The following is a 20,994-nucleotide window of genomic DNA, read 5'->3' on the forward strand; positions in this document are numbered from 1 at the left end:
CAGGTGCGTTTACTAGTGCAGCACAGATCATTACAACGCTGCAAGAACCAGTGAGAAGAATCACCACCCTTAAAATATTTTAACCATGAATTAACTATAGTAACACTAACTGTTGTAGCCAATATGTAAAGCAATTATATGTTTATTATTTTGATTGTGTTATGTTGTGTGTCACGCGGACATAAAGTATATATGTCATAGGAGGCAGACAATTAAAGGGTGGATGGCAAAATATCGGAAGACTTGGGTTGGAGCAAATATGATTTTTGACCACTTCATATAACTAAACTTTGTTTAGTTTGGAAAAACTTTCTTTAAAGTGAATTTTGTTTTGAATTAATTATACCTTTATTTACATCAATGTATCTGTCATACCTTTTCGCTAGATTTAATAAAAGAAGCACATGTAAAACAATATCTAAGTGGAATTGAAGTGTGTACAACAACCCAGGGCCGAAACATTAAGACAAAAATCGTATGGATCCTATGGATTTCTGTGGATTTATATACTACAACGTATAATGGAACAAAGGACTTCGGGGAAGGTGAAATTTAACCTACATGTTCTAAAGAGACTCCAGAAATCATGAGTAAGTGGAAATGAATGAAATGCACAGAGCAGCCATGCTCACATGTCACATTTTCTTAAAATGTTGTTGCTTCGAACCCATGGCCAAGCTTCCACAACTAAAAATGGATGGCTGATACACTAGCTGTATTAACTACGGTAAAGTAGGCCTACTTTAGGCAGAAATATATTCATAATAAATATTAGCATATTACTACTACAGGTCTGTTACATTTATAATAGACTACATTAGGGGAGTGAGGGAATATCTTTCATTTACGTTATAACATGGCAGTTTCTAAATGATTTTATTATGTATTTAAAGGTTTTAAATGTGTTTAGGGTACTGTTTTTCATTACAAATATGCCATAGCTTATTAACATCTAACCATGGAGAAGATACATTCTTGGTTTTATCTGTGGTTATTATGGTCTTGTTACAAACACCACTGTTTAAACTATATAAAATATATAAATAAAAAATATATGGTGAATTTTCATAAGGGCACATGCAAAATAGAATCAAGGGCTTTAAAGCCTGGACCTCTATCAAATATGGACAAAGCTATTTTTTCTTCTGTGTAAAATCTGTTCTCTTCTAATGCTCTCTAATAGTAGGAAAATATAACAGGTTTTGTTTGCCTTCAGAAATTCTAAGAGATGACTGTTCTTGAATCAATAAGACCCTGATGAAAGGAGTCCCAACTCAGTCACACTTTCTGAAAAATTTAACCATATATAAATTAGGGTTAACCTTTCTGTTGTTAAAATCAGTAAAATGCCAAATAAAAATCAATGCCTTGCCATCGAATCAGTATTTCAGTGGGACAACATATGGAATATTATTTATAGTTGCACTAATTTTGTAATATAATAACATATCTTTTTTATTATTAGTTTCTGTTTTGCCATTTTCATTTAATAGGCCCCCAGACCCCCACCCCCCACTGGTACTACCAAATGAGGTGATAGTGCCACCAACTTGTATTAGTTCATTGACAATTGCATTCTATATGAGATCTAGTGCAAATACTTCACAATAAGACAACTGACAATTGACCCGGTAAAGCAGTTTAGAGCATATTGTTCTGTAAACAAACCATTTGGGTTGGTTGAACTTCTGTACAGCAGAGGGGAGAGACAAATGTGGTGGATCTCAGTGAACATCTGTGTTCAATTTGTGCAAAGATCTCTCCTCTTGTAAAGAGTAAGAACAATCAGAGAGAGCTATTATATCCATGCAGGCATACTAAAGCTATGCCATATGGTCCTTTTCCTCTGTCATAATGCATTGGGAAATGAATCATTCTGTCAATCATGGACTTTGTTTGACTTTGTGGCTTTGGACATTGATTTTGATCTGAGTATCTGGCAGTTTTCAAATTAAGACAATATAATGAGCTAAACAATAGGTAACTGTAGTAAATAGTGTATTATTATTAAGATTTGTTCTGACAGCACACAAATAAGACAATTAGAATATTTTGGAACTATTATTATTAGCGAAAATACACAAAATAATAGAGTTAATTCAGTGCGATTAATTTTACAAAAAATAACTTGTTAAAAAAATTTACGCAATTAATCGCCTGTCCTGAGAATCCTGAGAAATGCAAGCTTGTAGTACCACCTGTTTACTCCAGAGGGCAGTAAGTGAAATTTCAGCTGTATGAGCAACACACAGTTTATACAATGAAGAAAACACTTCAGTAGGCAGAACAACACAAAAATATGCTACGTTCTTGCATTCAAAACACTTCATGGAGCGCAAATACGAACTAAGGGATCTCAAGATGTGTTTAAAGATTGAGTATTAAACAATATTTAACTTGACACAGTGACCTAAACATTTTATGTTTATGACACAACGCGCCCAAGACGCTACACAAGCATGTCTGACGTAGGTGTAAATTGACGGGTCCTTAAACAAGCCCTCATAATAAATCTCTAACTGATTGACAAATTCACTTGTGAAATGGATTGCTGTGAACTGTATGCCAATGATTGTCTTATGATCAATACTATGGTAGTAAACAATACATTATATTCTAAAGCCGCTTTTTGTATTGTCTTAGCAATGATTTACTCTTCTGCCACAAGAATGTAATGCATTTTGATTATCTGAATATTTTTTAATATATATAATTTTTAAATATTTAAAGATAACTATGTATAATTATATATTTATATAATATGTATAATCATTATATATTGAATTATTTTAAAATTTAGCACATATTTGTATATGCGATTAATCGCGATTAATTAATTGGGACACCATGTAATTAATTTGATTAAAAAAAAATATCGATTGACAGCCCTAAAAATAACACAAATGTCAAATTTTTTATCTAAAATGTCAGGTGCTCGACATTAACTTCATATTCATAGAACTGTTGTATACTGTAAAAGCAATATCACCCTCGCAAAAGCTGTTGCTCTGAATATCAACCAGGCTGTGGTTACCGAATCAAGGCCCTGCATTTTTTCAGTACTTTTACAGTATATGCAAAAAGAGGTTATATTAGTACTTTCACTATTTTTTATGTATTTTTATATAAAATTGGCACATTCTAACCTTGCAACTTGCAGAGGTTGTAAGGGCTGCTACAAAATCTGCATTCCCCTAAAGCATGTACTGTATGTAGTTGGGAAAACAGATATATCTTTAAAAAATATGCTACTTTTATATTTTATAGTTAATACTTTTATAAATATGTATGTGTTTGGACAACTTATGAAGAGGAAGGGGCAAGAAAGAAAAAGCATCCAGATAGTTTTGATAGATCTGTGTTGCTTCGTGATTTGCTGCAGGGAGCAGCGAAATATGTATCTGTGCAAATTATGCTCACTGGCATATGAACGCAGATCTCAACGATCTGCCTCAATGACTCTTTAAATCAAAAGAGGACAGCCAGTCTCCTACTAACATCCCCCGCCTTCTTCCCTTGTTTAATGCAATTAAACAGGAGCTCTGTTTGATACAGAAAATTGTCCTCTTCAGGCATTTGAGCTTTAAACAAGCAAGCAAGAGGCCAAATCAAGGAATGAATGAATGAATGAATGAATGAACGAATGAATGAACGTTACATTTATATTGTGCTTTTCTGATACTACACTCAAAGCACTTTACACAGTGAACAGGGGAATCTTCTCAACCGCTACCAGTTTGCGGCATCCACCTGGATGTTGCGATGGCAGCCATAGTGCGCCAGTACGCTCACCACACACCAGCTATTGGTGGAGAGGAGAGAGTAGAGTTATAGAGCCAATTAATGAATAGGGATTATTAGGAGGCCATTTGGGAACACTGGGGTTACACCCCTACTCTTTATGAGAAGTGCCCTGGGATTTTTAATGACCACAGAGAGTAAGGACCTCGGTTTAACGTCTCATCCGAAGGATGGTGTGAAATGTGATTTTGTGTTTATTACACCACTCAGGTACTGACCACATATAACATTATGAGAGATTTAACAGATCTAGTTTACAGAGGAAAATTGAATTTTTGTAAACTGACAAATAAATAAGTATTCTTGAAGTTTCCTGGGCTAACCTTTACTTTAATATCTGACTGCTCTGGACCCCTTTCAAGACACTAACTGTTCATGATCCAACAAAGAGAGAAGTGTCTTACCACATAAATGTGAATTGCTCACAGTCATGAAGCAGTGAAAAAGGCATAATCGAATCAGTCTCTCAACACTATGGGTGGGATGGATAGGACATGTCCCAACCACTTATTGACTTTTGACAATTTTGTTCCCAGGATATTTTTCTTCTGCATTAGAGACTTATCTGACGAAAGATATTTCACACTCAAGATGAGCTAATGCGGCACAGCAGATGGCAGTCCAATCTTACAAAGGTTTTTGTACTTCTTCAAGAATTAACAAAGTGACAATGATGCACACTCTTGAGCAGGAGTTTCCATTTTGTTTGTGTGTATTATAATAAGTGGTGATCCAAAACTAGTGTTTACAGTATTTTTTATATTATGATGAGCGCTCGTTGTGGCTGTTATCAGAGGCGTTGAGTGACAGCAGGTGGCGATGTTCTCTTGTGCACAAAGACATGCACTCTACTTGCTCCATGGTTGTACATCTCATGCTCCTTTCCAGTAAAATCACAAAGCAAAACGCAAACAGATTGTAACCCGCACACACACACACACACAAGACGAGACAGTCACAATGTCGGAGGAAAAACTGCTTTAATAAAAATAAAGCAGGCAAAAGTACATAACGGTAAATCCAGAGGGAGAATCGTCGAGGGAAGCGTAGGGTCAAAAGCCGGGGAATCAAAGTATAAACAAGGGGCAAATCCAATGAGAATGGTCGAGGGAAGCGAGGGTCAAAGCCGGGGTAATCAGAATAGAGTAGCGGGAAGGCCTAAACAGGGGAGCTAGGGGAACAAGAGAGCTGGCAAGCTAAGGGGTAACGAATCAAAGGGGGATCAAAACTAGACGAGACTAGCGGGGGGCAAAGACACGGGAATCTAAATACAATAACCAACACCCGTGCAGCGAAAGGGTGGTGATATATATAGGGGCGAGTGCAGGTGTAAACCATGACAGGTGATGAGACGAGTGCAGGTGAAACTAATGTGCAGGAGTGCAGATGACGCGAGTGCAGGTGGTCATAATGTTCTGGGGATTGGAAGCGCATGAGAAACTCGAGGAAGGGAAATTGCCTACGAGCATGTGAGCAAGTAGGAGCAAAGTGGGCGTGAGGGCTCGAGCGAGCAAAAAGAGCGTGAAAAGCTCGAGGGGGCGGAGTGAGGGAGTGTGCATGTGTGTGTGCTAGACGATGCGGGGGGAAGCAGAGGAGTGGGGTTCGTGAAAGTACTCCCCCCTCTGAATAGGACGGCTCCTGACGGCCACGGGAGGCGGTGCAGGATGATCGGGGGACAGACAAAGGGAAGTGAGACAGTCCATGGGCAGTTCAAGGTAAGGTCAGGGGGAACATAGTGGACAGGCGGGTGGTCGGGAGATCTAGGGGGCAGCCATAGGGCAGAGACTGGGTCAGGGGGTCTGGAAGGCGACTGGAGGACAGGGACTGGGTCCGTGGATCTGGAAGGTGACCACCGGACAGGAACAGGGTCAGGAGGCCAGGGAAGAGGCCACAGGACAGGGAGAGTGTCAGGGGGCCACCGGACAGGGTCAGGGGCCAGGGAAGAGCCGTGAAAGGCGGAGCCGTGGAGGACTTGGGAGACGGAGCCTTGGAAGACGGAGCCGTGAGAGACTCGGCAGGCGGGGTACTGAGAGGCTGAGGAGGCGGCGCCATGGGGAGCCCAAGAGACAGGGCAGAGGGAGGTGGTGCCGCAGGAGGTTCTAGAGGCGGAGGCTCAGGAGGTGGAGCCAATGACGGTGGCGCCGTGGGAGGCTCTAGCGAGGTAGGCCTGGAAGGCTCTGGAGGTGGAGCCAAGGGAGGTGGTGCCGTGGGAGGTCCCCGAGGCGACGACCTGGCAGGCTCTGTAGTCTCGGGGGGTAGAGCCGTAGCAGGCTTGAGGGGCGGAGCTCTAGAAAGCTCTGGAGTCTTTGGGATCAGAGCCGTGAGAGGCTCGGGAGGTGGAGCCGTGGGAGGCTCTGGAGGGGGAGCCGTAGGAGGCCCGAGAGGCGGAGCCGTAGAAAGCTCTGGAGTCTTTGGGAGCAGAGCCGTGAGAGGCTCGGGAGGTGGAGCCGTGGGAGGCTCTGGAGGGGGAGCCGTAGGAGGCCCGGGAGGCAGAGCCGTAGGAAGCTCGGGAGGCGGAGCCGTAGGAAGCTCTGGAGTCTCTGGGAGTAGAGCCGTGAGAGGCTCGGGGAAAAAGGTCGTGGAAGACTCGAGAGGCTCTAGAGGTGGGGCCCTGGAAGGCTCGAGAGGATCGAGGGGGGGGGGCCATGAAAGACTCGAGAGACGAAGCCCTGAGAGGCTTGGAAGGGGGTGGAGCCCTGAAAGACTCGAGAGGAGAAGCCCTGAGAGACTCGAGAGGGGAAGCCCTGAGAGGCCTGAGAGGGGGAGGAGCCCTGAGAGACTCGAGGGACGAAGCCCTGAGAGGCTCGAGGGGAGGAGGAGCCCTGAGAGGCTCAAGAGGCAAAGCCGTGAGAGGCTTGAGGGGTGGAGCCATGAAAGACTCGTGAGGCGAAGCCGTGAGAGGCTTGAGGGGTGGAGCCATGAAAGACTCGTGAGGAGAAGCCCTGGGAGGCTTGAGGGGTGGAGCCATGAAAGACTTGAGGGACGGAGCCCTGAGAGGCTCGAGGGGAGGAGGAGCCCTGAGAGACTCGAGAGGTGAAGCCCTGAGAGGCTCGAGAGGGGGAGGAGCCCTGAGAGACTCGAGAAGGGAAGCCCTGAGAGACTCGAGAGGGGAAGCCCTGAGAGGCTTGAGAGGCGGAGCCCGGGGGGGGCTCGAGGGGTAGAGCTCTGGGAGGCTTGAGAGGAGGAGCCCGCGAGGGCTCTGAGGGGCGAGCAGAGGCTGGCAGGTCCGTGGAAGACTCTGGGGGAAGAGCAGAACCCGGCAGAGCCGTGGAAGACTCTGGGGGCGGAGCAGAACCCGGCAGAGCCATGGAAGACTCTGGGGGCGGAGCAGAACCCGGCAGAGCCATGGAAGACTCTGAGGGAACCTCTGCAGTCTTGAGCACAAGACGAGACTGGGGAGAAGGGGCCCTCTTCCTTCTCTGACATCTTCGGCCAACAGGGGATGTAGCCATGGGGCGGTCGAGGCTACAGGCGCTGGCTGGCTGACCGTGGCTGACATGGGTGCTGGCTCGTTGGCCGTGGCGGGCATGGGCGCTGGCTCGTTGGCCGTGGCGGGCATGAGCGCTGGCTCGTTGGCCGTGGCGGGCATGGGCGCTGGCTCGTTGGCCGTGCCAGGCTTCGAGGCTGGGACCGTGACAGGCTTCGGAACTAGGGCCGTGTCCGGCTTCAGGACTGGGGCCATGACAGGCCTCGGGACTGGGGCCGTGACAGGCTTTGGGACTAGGGCCGTGTAAGGCTTCGGGACAAGGGCCGTGACAGGCTTCGAGACGGGAGCCGAGGTAGGCCTCGAGACGGGGGCCATGGTGTGGAGCGCTGGTTCAGTATCTGCCTCCCCCACAGTAAACAAGGAACCAACGCACAGCAGGGCAAGGTCAATAAACTGAGCCAGGTTGAGAGAGCAGCGACCACCAGGCATGTATGATGAGGCTGGCTCATTCAGTCCATATTGAAAAATGTCTTTCAGAACCACCTCATCAAAATTCACCTGGTTGGCCAGGGCACAAAAATCAATAACATAAACCTCCAAGGGTTGACTCCCCTGACGCAACCCCAAGAGTCGGGCCGCTGGCTCCATAATGTCGAGGGCGGGGTTATGAGTTACACAACCGCTGCCTCGCATAAAAAAACCCTTGGTCAGCGTCCGAAGAGCCATAAAACCTCTTCGGGGGTGGAGAGTGCACGGCGCTCAGAAATGCACTGGAGGCATAAACGGGCTCAGGGGCAGACACAGGTGAAATAGGGTGAAACAAATCAGAAAAAGAACATACCTGCTGCCCCGGGGCCGCGAGCGCTCTGTCCTGCCTCCAAACTGTAGCTCCTCGCGCCGAATGTGACGTGCACCTCCGCTCTAGTGAGCTGCGCGAATCCTTAGCGTGGGGCATTGTGACTGTCAACGGTGGGGTTGGTTATTCTGTAACCCGCACACACACACAAGACGAGACAGTCACAATGTCGGAGGAAAAACTGCTTTAATAAAAATAAAGCAGGCAAAAGTACATAACAGGGTAAATCCAGAGGGAGAATCGTCGAGGGAAGCGTAGGGTCAAAAGCCGGGGAATCAAAGTATAAACAAGGGGCAAATCCAATGAGAATGGTCGAGGGAAGCGAGGGTCAAAGCCGGGGTAATCAGAATAGAGTAGCGGGAAGGCCTAATCAGGGGAGCTAGGGGAACAAGAGAGCTGGCAAGCTAAGGGGTAACGAATCAAAGGGGGGTCAAAACTAGACGAGACTAGCGGGGGGCAAAGACACGGGAATCTAAATACAATAACCAACACCCGTGCAGCGAAAGGGTGGTGATATATATAGGGGCGAGTGCAGGTGTAAACCATGACAGGTGATGAGACGAGTGCAGGTGAAACTAATGTGTAGGAGTGCAGATGACGCGAGTGCAGGTGGTCATAATGTTCTGGGGATTGGAAGCGCGTGAGAAACTCGAGGAAGGGCGATTGCCTACGAGCATGTGAGCGAGTAGGAGCAAAGTGGGCGTGAGGGCTCGAGCGAGCAAAAAGAGCGTGAAAAGCTCGAGGGGGCGGAGTGAGGGAGTGTGCGTGTGTGTGCTAGACGATGCGGGGAGAAGCAGAGGAGCGGGGTTCGTGACACAGATGTGCCCCCGCTCATGATATACATCCATAATAAACATCTAATAATAAATAATATTCTTAATCAATGATTTAGTAGTGACTACTTAATTATTGAATCATCATTGCTGAAAGTGGGCAGTCGCTGTTACGCTGGAGAATTGAGCAGCGGGGACATCTACTGGAGGAAGGTTTTAGAACTCCAATAGTGGCCTTATAATCTTCTTTGAATTTTCCCACAACAGTCTCGCAGACATCCACAAGTACTCCATCTTTTTGTTTGTTTTCCCACACTAAAGGAAAAGTATGGTAACACTTTACAATAAGGTTTAATTCATTAACATTAGTTAATGCTTAAGGTATCATGAACTAACGGTGAATAATATTTTTATTCATTTTTGTTAATGCTAGTTCATAAAAATACAATTGTTCATTGTTAGTTTGTGTTAGTTCATTGTGCATGTCAACATATACAACTTAGTATTGTAAAAATGTATTACTATATGTTGAAATGAACATTAACCAAGATTAATCAATGCTGTAAACTAAATTGTTCATTGTTAGTTCATGTTAACAAATGGAATCTTATCGTAAAGTGTTACAGAAAAATAGAGAGCAAACGGAGAGTTTTTCTTCTGCTTCTCAGATATTTCTCCTGAAAAACAGACCCCAGTCACCTCTAGAGATTTCAATATTAACTCCATCAAGTTATTTGAAGACCAAATTCTCTGAGCTATTCTATAACTCTATACTCATACTACAGTATATGTGAACAATTATTCCATTTGTGTCTATTTTTATTTCTTCTAAAGAATTTGAAGAGAAACATCCGAGACAATGTTGATACTTAAATAAAACATATCTGAGAGGTGCTGAGCAAATACTAAGCAATACAATTTAATCCCAGGATGTCGTTTGTCACAGCAACATGAAAAAGAAAAGAAAAACAATGAAAGAACTCCCAAAGAAAAAAGAATGTTTCTTTGACAATAGTTGACATTAATTCTAGCAAATGGTTCAAGCAAAACTAAGGACTGGTTGCATATGATATCATAACACATTAGGCAATCAGCAGAATGGTGTCACATATACAATTTGACATACAGTAAGGAGATTACAGGCACTCTACTCTTTATATTGTATATACTGTTTATATACAAATGATTAAAATAGTTTTTATGCTGATATAGCTGATATATTTACATTTACATTTAGTAATTTAGCAGATGATTTTATCCAAAACCTTTCTGCATGTAAAGCCTTTCATTTTCAGTTAGAAGGAAGCACAATGACTAATGCTAATAGCTCCAGAGATTACAAAGAGCACCTGTGGTGGTTACATTTCAAAATTGTATTCATAAAATAATAATTTACAAAACAAGCTATGCGTCAATCCCGCAAGATAATGAGTTCCTCTGTTTTGAAGATTTAGTTCAACCAAAAATACAAATTCTGTGATTATTTACTTATCCATATGCCGTTCCAAACAAATATGACTTTTTTTCTTCTGTGGAACACAAAAAGTAAATTTTTAAAGAATATTTTGGACTACACGTTTCTGTATAATGAAAGTGAATGATGATTGGCCCCAAAAACAATAAAAAAGTAAAGTAAAACTCGTTATATTCCAAGTATTCTGAAGCCATATGATAGCTTTGTGTGAGGAAATTATGGGAATTTTGTCTTTATTCACTGAATGTTTTGGCACCCGCTCTAGCTCTCCTTGGCACGTTTATGAGAGTTCATGAGAGAAGAAGAGATTTTCTGAATCGGTCGAGTCAGATCTTCCCAATTAATCAATTGATGCAGTTCACAAACCCGGTGTATGACAAATCACAAATCAGACTAATTTGGTTGTCATCTTCTGAACTCACTGACTCAATCATTCATTTAGAGCGGTTAACAGCTCACTGGAGGTGAAGATTATCAGTCAATATTCACAAAAATTTTGGTCTGTTCCTACACAAAGCTATCATATGCACACACAGACGTTTGCACCACATTTATGATGATTTTATGGTGATGTTTTGTAAATTTTGAGCTTGACAGTCCCAGTCCTCATTCACATTTTGTGTTCTACAAAAGAAAGAAAGTCATACAGTTTTGGAATGACATGAGGGTGAGTAAATAATGGAAGAATTTTGGGATGCACTATTACTTTTACAATAAGCAATAAATTATTGTCTGTCATATTTATCTAGTTTAAAATGGTGCTGTGATCATCTGCTGTTCTTCCAAAGGGTTTCCAAAAACACAAAATGTCAGAAACAGGACATGGTACCACATCTGGACAATTCCACCCCTCATACAAGGTCAATCTATTTACGTGTGTAATTTAATGACATATTTGTGTATGAACAAATATTGACAGCTGTCGTCCACCTTATGTGGAATGGCAGAGCAGTATTTTGTCATCAGTAAACATTACAAAATGGATTACTTAAAAATTAAGGACCCTTAGACATCTGTGCCTTCAATTTAAATGTGTGTCAGAGGACTGAATCAGGAAGGATGTTAATAGGTTTTCCTGAGGATGATGGGACACTTACAATGTTCATGAGGGTGAGGAGATAATTCTGCACATGCTCTTTCCCATGGAAACGGACAACAGAATCATCTACTCCAAGCAGAACCTCAATGTTGTAGTCATCATCACTAGCATGTCTTCGTCTCCTGCCTGTCCGGTTGACTTGTTTAGCAACATTGTCCAGCACTCTTGGCAGATCTAGTTCAGGCTCTGTAAGACAAATTGAAAGTCTTAAAATTAGAGATAAACTGATATTGTTTGGATATTTTTATGCTATTGTTTTTATTATTAATATTATGATTTATTTTTGGTTAAGTTTCAAATAACCAATATACAGAACCACTTTTTACATATTCTTTCTGGTCTTTAACACAGTAATAAATAATTTGTCATTAGACTAAAACAATAAAAACCTAATATTCATTATGAATTGTCATTATGTATGCTAGTGTTTCTCCTTCCAGAGAAACACTGATTTACTGTATGCCATTTATTTATGCAAACTGTTTTGCATTAAATGTTCAGTAATTTATGCACACAAAAAATACATGAAAAAAGTAAATTACTTTTACATTTAGGAATTTAGCAGATGTTCTTTTCCAGAGAGACTTCAGCATCATAAAAGTTCTTAAGCATGCAATTTGCAAAGCATGCATCTGCTTTGAAAAAAGTGCTTCCCGTACACAGTGAAACTAGTACAATAAGCCTAATACATACAAGATAACCAAGTACAAATAAACAAGCCAAGGCAAAAACTTTTTTTTTAATAATCCAAATATTGCTAAAGTTACTTAACTTTAATTTTAAAGTAACAATTTATCAATAGACTTGATATCGATTAATTAGAAAAGTGTGAATCAAACTGATTATCAGCCTATCTCTACTTAAGAGAGTAGCTCTTCTCTATCATTTGGTGACACATAAATTAAAAGAACGTTGACTTTGCATTACGCTGAACCAATTTCTTGAAAGTTCCCCAAAGAGTGCAAGTGGATGGAAGCCCAGAACAACAGAAACAAAAACTACAAGGACTCTTCATGATCCAACATCAATTCAGGCTACAAACCAATGTCCTTTTTAAACACTGATGCTAAAATAAATTTTCCAAACATCGTTCACCCTGGCTGGCTCTGGTCTACAATGTGGTGATTGTGAGGTACATTCCTCGACTCCAAAATCCCAACATGACACACGCATTCTTGTGTGGCCCTGCTCCCAAAAGGGTAAACATCGTCTCTAAAGTTTCACTTCAGAAAGCACAGGGCTTCCCCTCAGAGTCAGACAAGCAGTGTGTCTCTTGCAGCTTGCCTGATCCACCGTGTCTGGATGCACAGCCTCGCGCTACTGAGGGTTTGCTATTCACAAATGGCAAAGCAAGGATAGCACACACGTGGCAAACCTGAATGCCAGCCCCACATCTAAAAATGACTTCCGATGGCAAATGGGACCATCCAGATCACCAGTGGAAATCTACCATGTCTAGACTGCAAATCTTTGAATGGGAGTGTCACTGCATAAAATAAATGTACAAATAATGTTGTAAAAGGGATAGTTCACCCGAAAAGAAAACACGTTCCAAACACGTACGACTTACTTTTTCTGTGGTACACAAAAGGAGAAGTTAACACTGCTGTCTCCCATGAAAGTGAATGGACAAAAGTCTTCTGATATGGTTCTGTATATAGCTTTGTGTGAGGAACAGACTGAAATTTAAGTCTAATGTCACAATTCACTTTCATTGTGCAGCTTGGACATTCTGCTACAAATAAATAATTTTTTGTTCCAAGGAAGAAAGACATGTGAGTTTCAAAAGACACAAGGGTGAGTAAATGATGACAGAATTTTCCTTTACTTAACATGCAGCCTTAAATGTATTAGTTGAAGTAGACAAAAAAGTATTACTTAATTCTATCTGAATTTGCGCAATAGCAGTGTGTGTGTTTGATTGCACCTCAGCTCTATCTCATTTTAATTCCTCACTCATAAAACATATCTCTGTGGCTTAGGCTTGCAAGCCTTGCTCCATACAATAAAAAGCCTCAAGAGGCTGTAGGCTGCTGTGTAGGAGAAATTGGATGCATACATGTCATATTTAAAATTTAATTATTTTATGTTAAATACCACTTACATAGTTATTTGGAGTGCCTCATCATATTTCATTACCGAGTGCTGAAAATCAAAATAATTTTGCTCCCAGAGCATTGTCTATATGAGAATGTACTTTAAAGAGGAAGAGTCTCTATATGTAAAAGCACAGCTTTATTTGATTACATTGCATCTTGAAATGTAAAATAATGCACACCCTGTCAAGATGAAAGGACAAAATGAACACATTTAATTGACAGTGCACAGTTTCAGTGAAAACATGAAATTTGCTTAATTTGACAATATTTTATAAAAGATCTGGGCATGCTAAAACAGTCTATGAAACCAATTTTGCAAGGATGTAATTGGGTTCCATGCAGTATATGTAAACAAGAGCTCTGTGGTCCGTGTCATACTTTCAGTTAATTTTTCAGACAATACTAATCCAAATACAAATATAGATAATGGTTTGAAACATTTATTTTTTTCTGGTTACTTTAAGAATGGATGTCCCGTTCTTCAATTTTACTTTTTATAAATTGAGACTTTAGAAAAAAAAAATTAACAATTGACTTCACCAATTTTTTATTTTTCTATTTTTTTGTCAGCAATTTGCGCTCTGGGTTGTACCATTAGCACGGGGGTGTGGGTTAGGGAACGTACTGTATGTACATTGAGTTGTAGTTTAAAAGGCTTGCCCAGGGGTCCACAACCAAAGGCACAAGTGTCACCTTTGCCATGTGGAGATTTGTTGGCACGTGGGCAATAGCAAGAGAGTGGACAATAGCACGATAGGGGTTTGGCCTCTCACTTTTTGTATCAAGTTTATTTACAAAGCATACGATACAAGCAATAAACAATGGTGACCTCTTCTGAATTGCTTTTCATTTCCTATTAAATTTAGGGTTATTAATCTTTTCTTATGCATTAAGGCCTTTATACAGAGTTTACTTTCAATTTATCAGGTCTATTTCTCCTTGTACGATATTCTATACTGAAAGGAAACTTGCATGGCATGGTTAGGGAGTTAGGGAATTCTGTGTTCTTTACTTAGCCAGCCACCATGTGGCAGATTTTTTTCAGTGAATATCATACAAGGAGATGATATTTGAATGTGTATGCTCCTGCCAATGATAAGCATTAATTGAATATAATGAGGTTCACCGTTATTGCAGAGCGCAAAATAAGGATATGCAAGGAAGCTGTGCTTAAAGGACATTCAACAATCAAAGGGAGGACTGCTCTTTACTCCCAAAGGTAATAATGGTAACAGCAATACTATACATTATGTGCGGTACTACACAACGCATGGTGCGGGCGAGAGCGCCCTTGGGCGTTAGAGAGGAAGAGGAGACGAGGAGCCAATATATACAGACGATTTTCATACAGTGCAGCAAGTTATGGACTTTTTTCCTTCCCTCTCAGACGTATGTATAATGATATAAAATTATCATAAAGATTAGCTATAGGTATATAAATTGTATTCATGTAATTTTGTGAATGTCCTGTAGGTGTCTGCATAAGCCTGTGTCCTTATGATGTTCTTATCACTACAAATTCTCCAGAGCACTCGTACATCTATGAGCATTTTCAATTACTACTTAAGCTACGATGGCTTTGGGAAATATGCCGCAAAACTAAGATGAATTGTAAGATGGATTCATCGATCTACGAGGCACTGGTAAATTGCAAGCATACGCTCCGTATAAAGGCCTAAATACATAAAAAATAAGAATAATAATTAGGTTGGACCCCTGGCAAGCCTTTTAAACTCCTCAGTGTCCATGCAGTAATAAGCAGTCCATTCCCTGACCCACACCCCTGTGCTAATTGTACAGCCCACAGAGCAAATTGCAAGACACACACAAAAAAATGAAAAAATAGAAAATTGGTGGTCAATTATTCCAAAAATCATTTCTGAAGTAAAATTGAAGAAAATGAGAGAAAATATAAATTTCTCATTCTTGAAATAACCGGAAAAAATGAAAAATGTAAGTTTCAAACTGCTTTTGTATTTTTGCATTTGGATTGGTATGGTCTGAAAAATGTATTGTAAAGTGTTATATGGACCCTCTGTGATGAGATTTAGTTGTATTTCTGTTTTATCTTGGTTTAGAAAATAGGTCTCTCAGCTCTCCTTACAGAAAACTTTTGTGAGGATTAACGGCCATCTCTTTGATGGATATAGGTGGTTTTCGTTCCCTGGAAGTATAAACAATTAACAGGCAACAGCATGCTAATAACAAACAGCATTGGGATCAAAAGATGCTGGAGGAGGCAGTTTAGATGGAATTCTTTCTACGTGGCGCTGAAGGATAACAGCACTAGCTGTGATCTAATGTGCTGGAAGCTACTTAAACTGTTTATTAGGATATAAGAGAACTCTTGTAAATGAGACCAGCTGAGTTAGCAAATGTTAGCCTCCTAAAATTTTAGTAAGGCATAGGGTAGGGTGGGGTGGGGGTGGGGGTGGTTGGTGCTTTACTGTATGAGAGTTGTTCATGAGCATGCTGGGCTTTCAGGTGACCTTCAACTTTTAATTATATCTCTAAACTATTTTCATTGCCACAATGTCTTCGTTTATTAATTAATTTTTTCTATTTGATCCAAAGTTTTCTGAACATGAATAAGGGATTTATATCTATTATGCTGAAAGTGGAAAAAGCAGTTTTTCTCATAAGAAGTAAGATAAAATGTATTCAGTCCTTGTAGCTGTCAAAAACACTGAATCTATTAAGCTGGGAAAGAAAAATAATTTTCTTTATCCTACTGAGGTCCCATATCATCGCTGATCTCCGGTGTCAATAATTTTTTTCCACAGTGAAGGCAGGTATGATACAAATTAGTTTGAATTATTATCATAATTATATCGGTGGACCTGCAGTTTAGATTGAACGTGGATTAAATATCAAAAGGTTTTCTATTCTTATTTGGGGGGGTGGGGTGGGGTATCCTCCTCGTGGTCCCTATAATGTAGTTCTCGCTCTTGGTGGGGCACATGGTGAGTTATGCGCGGATGCCGCAGAGAATAGCGTGAAGCCTCCACACGTGCTATGTCTCTGCGGTAACGTGCTTAATAAGCCATGGGATAAGATGCGCAGATTGACGGACTCAGACGTGCAGGCAACTGAGACTCATCCTCCGCCACCCAGATTGAGGCGAGTCATTACACCAACACGAGGACTTAGAGCGCATTGGGAATTGGGCATTCCAAATTGGAGAGAAAAAAAAACACCAGTTTTTTAACATCAGTTTGGGAACTTAAACATTTATATATTTATTATAATACTCAAAAGGAAGTCCATCTAACCCAGGTGAACGCCCCAGTTTCATTGCCATTAAAGCTGTTCCAACCTCATCTTCTATAATTGGACTATCTATCTTCCCGATGCCCATCTAGCTTCTGGGAGATTACATTTTGAAAAGAAAGAATGTAACCTATCTAAGTCAGGGTTGAATTCTGATCAACTGTGCATACTGTAGGTTGTGATGAAAACTTGAAATACGTGAATGAGCGCATAGACCAACAGAATGGCCACAAATATCCAAATATTGGTGAGACAGAATCCAATTAAAGTGCATGTGCAAGTTATTTTTTACTTAATTCATTCATTAATATGGAATGTCCTTTTGCAGCTGACAAGGTTTTCTAAAAAACAGAGTACAGCTACCAGTTTCTGCCCATATAATGTAGCCTCCTCAATAACTCATCATCAGTTATTCATTTAGTTATTCACAATAGCAGGCATGTGAGTGAAACACACAATCATGTCACACGCTATGCCTCACTTTTCCAAGCAACAGTTGCTTCATGTTGGCTTATGCATCGTGGTCAACACAATGTGAGGTTCACACTCCTCAGTGCAGCTTGTCTCCTTCAGGAAAATACTCTTAAATTCTCAGTCTGTTCCTCTTTGGAGTAACAGTTGTCAGTGCAAATAGCTGGTGGTTGATGGGGTTCTAGGATTTCTGCTATCAATTATTTCATTTATCTGCACATCATATCCCTTATTCTGCATCAATATCACTTTTCAAGCAGCAATATTTCATTTTACTATAGTACTTGTTTTTCACCAATCATGTTAAGTGATCATGCGTTACGTCAGCTTGTTGGCAGGGTCACGTGGGTAACCAAGCCCAGAGCGTTCTGCATAAGTGCTTTAATGTAGGGGGTCTGATAACATCCATTAAGGTGATGCTTCTTGCGTTCTGTTGATGCTCCTATCGCACATTAGATACTTTAATAGCTACATCCCTGTTCCTCTTAAAGGAAAAGTTTAATCTGTTGCTGTATGCCCTCTGACACCAAGTCTTAGGCATTGCACATTACATTCCTATTTCATTAAAGGGTCACATCTCACCGGAGCTTACGCTAGGCCTACATCATATGCCGGAACTCGACTCTCTTGTGAACGTGCGGATGGCCGATACAGGAAGCCAGTGATTATAGTTTATAAAGTTAGAAATATGTATATTTTTCTTAAAAAAACGCATCGCTTCGCTTCAGAAGGCCTTTATTAACCCCCTGGATTAATACTAATTACTTTTTTGATAATGGATATACTTTTTTGGGCTTCAAAATCTAAGGTACCATTCACTCCCATCATAAAGCTTGGAAGAGCCAGGATAATTTTTTATATAACTCTGATTGTGTTTGGCAGAAAGAAGAAAGTCTTGGATGGCTTGGACACCTAGGATGGCTTGAGGATGAGAAAATTATGGGATAATTTTCATTTTTAGGTGAACAAACCCTTTAACAGCACAATGCATTTGCTGCTTTAATACAAGAAATAATCAAATCCAAACAGGGATTTACTAATTTCTATATTCAGTTTTATTTATTTAAGTAATTCTGGCTTCTTACAGTGTAGAGATTTGCAATATTATGGTACTGTAAACTTGGAATTATTTTTATCAATGATAAGACACAGATGCCTTCATCGCTCGAAATGCCTTGTTGCAGCTGTGCACAGTGAAATTGTCCAGCTGTGGATTGAACATTAGACAGGTAAGGTCATTCTGGCTGTTCAATTACTCTTTTTACATTATTCGTAAGGCTTTTTAACGCCAGTGGCAAACCCAGGGCTGTCATGTTTGATAATGAGGGGTGATTTGTATTTTTGGCCACATATGTTTTGTCTCCAGCAGACAATTTCTCATTTGACAGCATAATTAATGTGCAAATGACAGCACTGCTTCCTAAAAAGCCTTTGTAGCAATACTTGAAGAGTCATTTAAACAAGGCCATTTCCACCTTTGTAAATGTAGCTGGTTCAAAGCACCTATGAACATTAAAATGTACATCATGAGCTCCAAATATCTGTCCTTGCTCAAATTCATGAATGCATGATTATAAAAAAAATCTGTATTTATACTCATTACACAGCTCTCTGGAAAACTAGATTCTTAATCGTCAGTCATGGTATTCAGTGGTAAAATATATTTTTTTATAATGTCAGCTGTAATTGGCAACACTTCTGTCACTCAGCATTCTCTACAAGTAGCTGATAAAATAATTTCAACTCAAATCAATATTTCATTTGTAAATTTGTAAATTACGCACAGTCAGTTGGCCATTATCTCAAAATAAACATCATCAGGTTGATTAGGACTATCAGGCACTTTCTGTCATCTCGCATAATAAAATAATTTCAATGTATTGATTTATGCATGTGGCAGCGGGGGCGTGGTCAAGCGCCCATGGGGAGGGGGGTGGGGGGGGCAGGCCGGATGGCGCCCCGGCCTGAGTTGGGCGGTGGGGGTATGTGGCAGCGGGGGCATGGTCAAGCGCCCGTCCGGGAGAGAAAGCAGTAAGGGCGCTTACACCTGAGCTAAATTGTGTCTAACACCTGTCTCTAATTTCAGTGAGCATGGGGAGAGCGGCATAAAGTTGGCCACGGAACCTCCAGTTAGGGAGAAGAGAAACACGCGCCAGTCTAGTGTTGGCATGATATGAGAGGGTCTATTCATATAAAACTATTGTGTTATTGTGAAGCTGTAAAATACTGGAGATCGTTAAGTAAAGGCTGTACCTGTGAAATGAAGAAACCAGTTTCCTGTGTTCTCCTTACCCTCCTGGCCTTAAGTTTGTTACAATGTATTTATTAGATAAGAGTAATAAGCAGGACAATGTAAATTATGTACATTTTCCCTCACATATATACATTTTTTATATATATAAAAGTCCTCTATGTTCTCAGGTGTTTACCCAAATGTCCTGACAACTGACCCTACTTCTGACACTCAGAAATCTCTGACATTGAGCTGGACAGGACATTTGACTCAAAGCATCACTCTCTCTGTGATCCTTCAAAGTCACAAAGGGAAAGATTGGAGAACACTTCCCTGTCATGCTGATATATTGTTTTTATGCTGTATGTATAATACCAAAACTGTTTGTGTTGTTGAATTCAGCTCCCTACATCCTCCTGTCAACCCTGCACAATGTCCCATGAAAATACAAGACTGTCTATGTGGTGGCGGGGGCGTTGTCGAGCGTTCGTCTGGAGAGAGAGAAAATGGTAAGTGTGCACACACCTGAGCGCTATAATATCTAACACCTGATTCTGATTGCTGTAAGCACTGAGGCGAACCATGTCAGAGAGGCACACGCAGCCGCTGTGTGTGTGTGTGTGTGTGTGTGTGTGTGTGTGTGTGTGTGTGTGTGTGTGTGTGTGTGTGTGAGCGTGTATTTATCACTTTGTGGGGACCAAATGTCCCCATAAGGATAGTAAAACCCGAACTTTTTGACCTTGTGGGGACATTTTGTCGGTCCCCATGAGGAAAACAGCTTATAAATCATACTAAATTATGTTTTTTGAAAATGTAAAAATGCAGAAAGTTTTCTGTGAGGGTTAGGTTTAGCGGTAGGGTTAGGTTTAGGGGATAGAATATAAAGTTTGTACAGTATAAAAACCATTATGTCTATGGAAAGTCCCCATAAAACATGGAAACACAACATGTGTGTGTGTGTGTGTGTGTGTGTGTGTGCGTGTGCACGTGCGTCTTGTCATTCTTTTTGTTGCCACACGAGGAACTGATGTTATACTTTACCATTTAGATCCATACATGATAAAAGAAAGTCTATAAAATATTATAATGGTTAAAACACACTCTAAGATAAACATTTAAAAATACTTTTTAACAAGTAAACCATCTGATAACAGCATAAAATGACTCACTGCAAAGGGACTGTCCTGCAGGTGACTTTCACTTCTTTAAATTTCCCTTAAGCCAGGGATTACACTTAGCAAACGCATGAAAATTAAACTCATTTACATCATAAAATATATCTACATTTATTTCCCATGGGAAATCTGTTATTGGATGATAACCTCCCCAGTCATGGGGCACAAGGGTTAAGATTTTTTTACAAAACCCCACACAGCTCTTGAAGATTGCCCTCTTGTCTTGTATTTCGTTCAATAAATTATCCATGGAATAAAATACGTAGTGGTCATGACATCATTCTGTGCTCCAAGAATTCTAAGAATTCAGTCTATT

The 20,994-nt window shown here is 40.9% G+C and overlaps 1 protein-coding gene across 2 annotated transcripts in view; it reads right to left on the reverse strand.

The window, feature by feature from the left end:
• Positions 1-20,994, reverse strand: part of adamts3 (ADAM metallopeptidase with thrombospondin type 1 motif, 3) — a 198,019-nt gene that overhangs the window by 113,303 nt on the left and 63,722 nt on the right. For both annotated transcript variants that reach the window (XM_052093365.1, XM_052093359.1), the window contains exon 5: positions 11,429-11,616. In XM_052093365.1, coding sequence (XP_051949325.1) covers positions 11,429-11,616 — 188 coding nt within the window. The remainder of the gene's footprint in view (positions 1-11,428; positions 11,617-20,994) is intronic.

This window comes from Xyrauchen texanus, chromosome 3 (genome assembly GCF_025860055.1).
Source record: "Xyrauchen texanus isolate HMW12.3.18 chromosome 3, RBS_HiC_50CHRs, whole genome shotgun sequence".
NCBI classification, from domain to species: Eukaryota; Metazoa; Chordata; class Actinopteri; order Cypriniformes; family Catostomidae; genus Xyrauchen; species Xyrauchen texanus.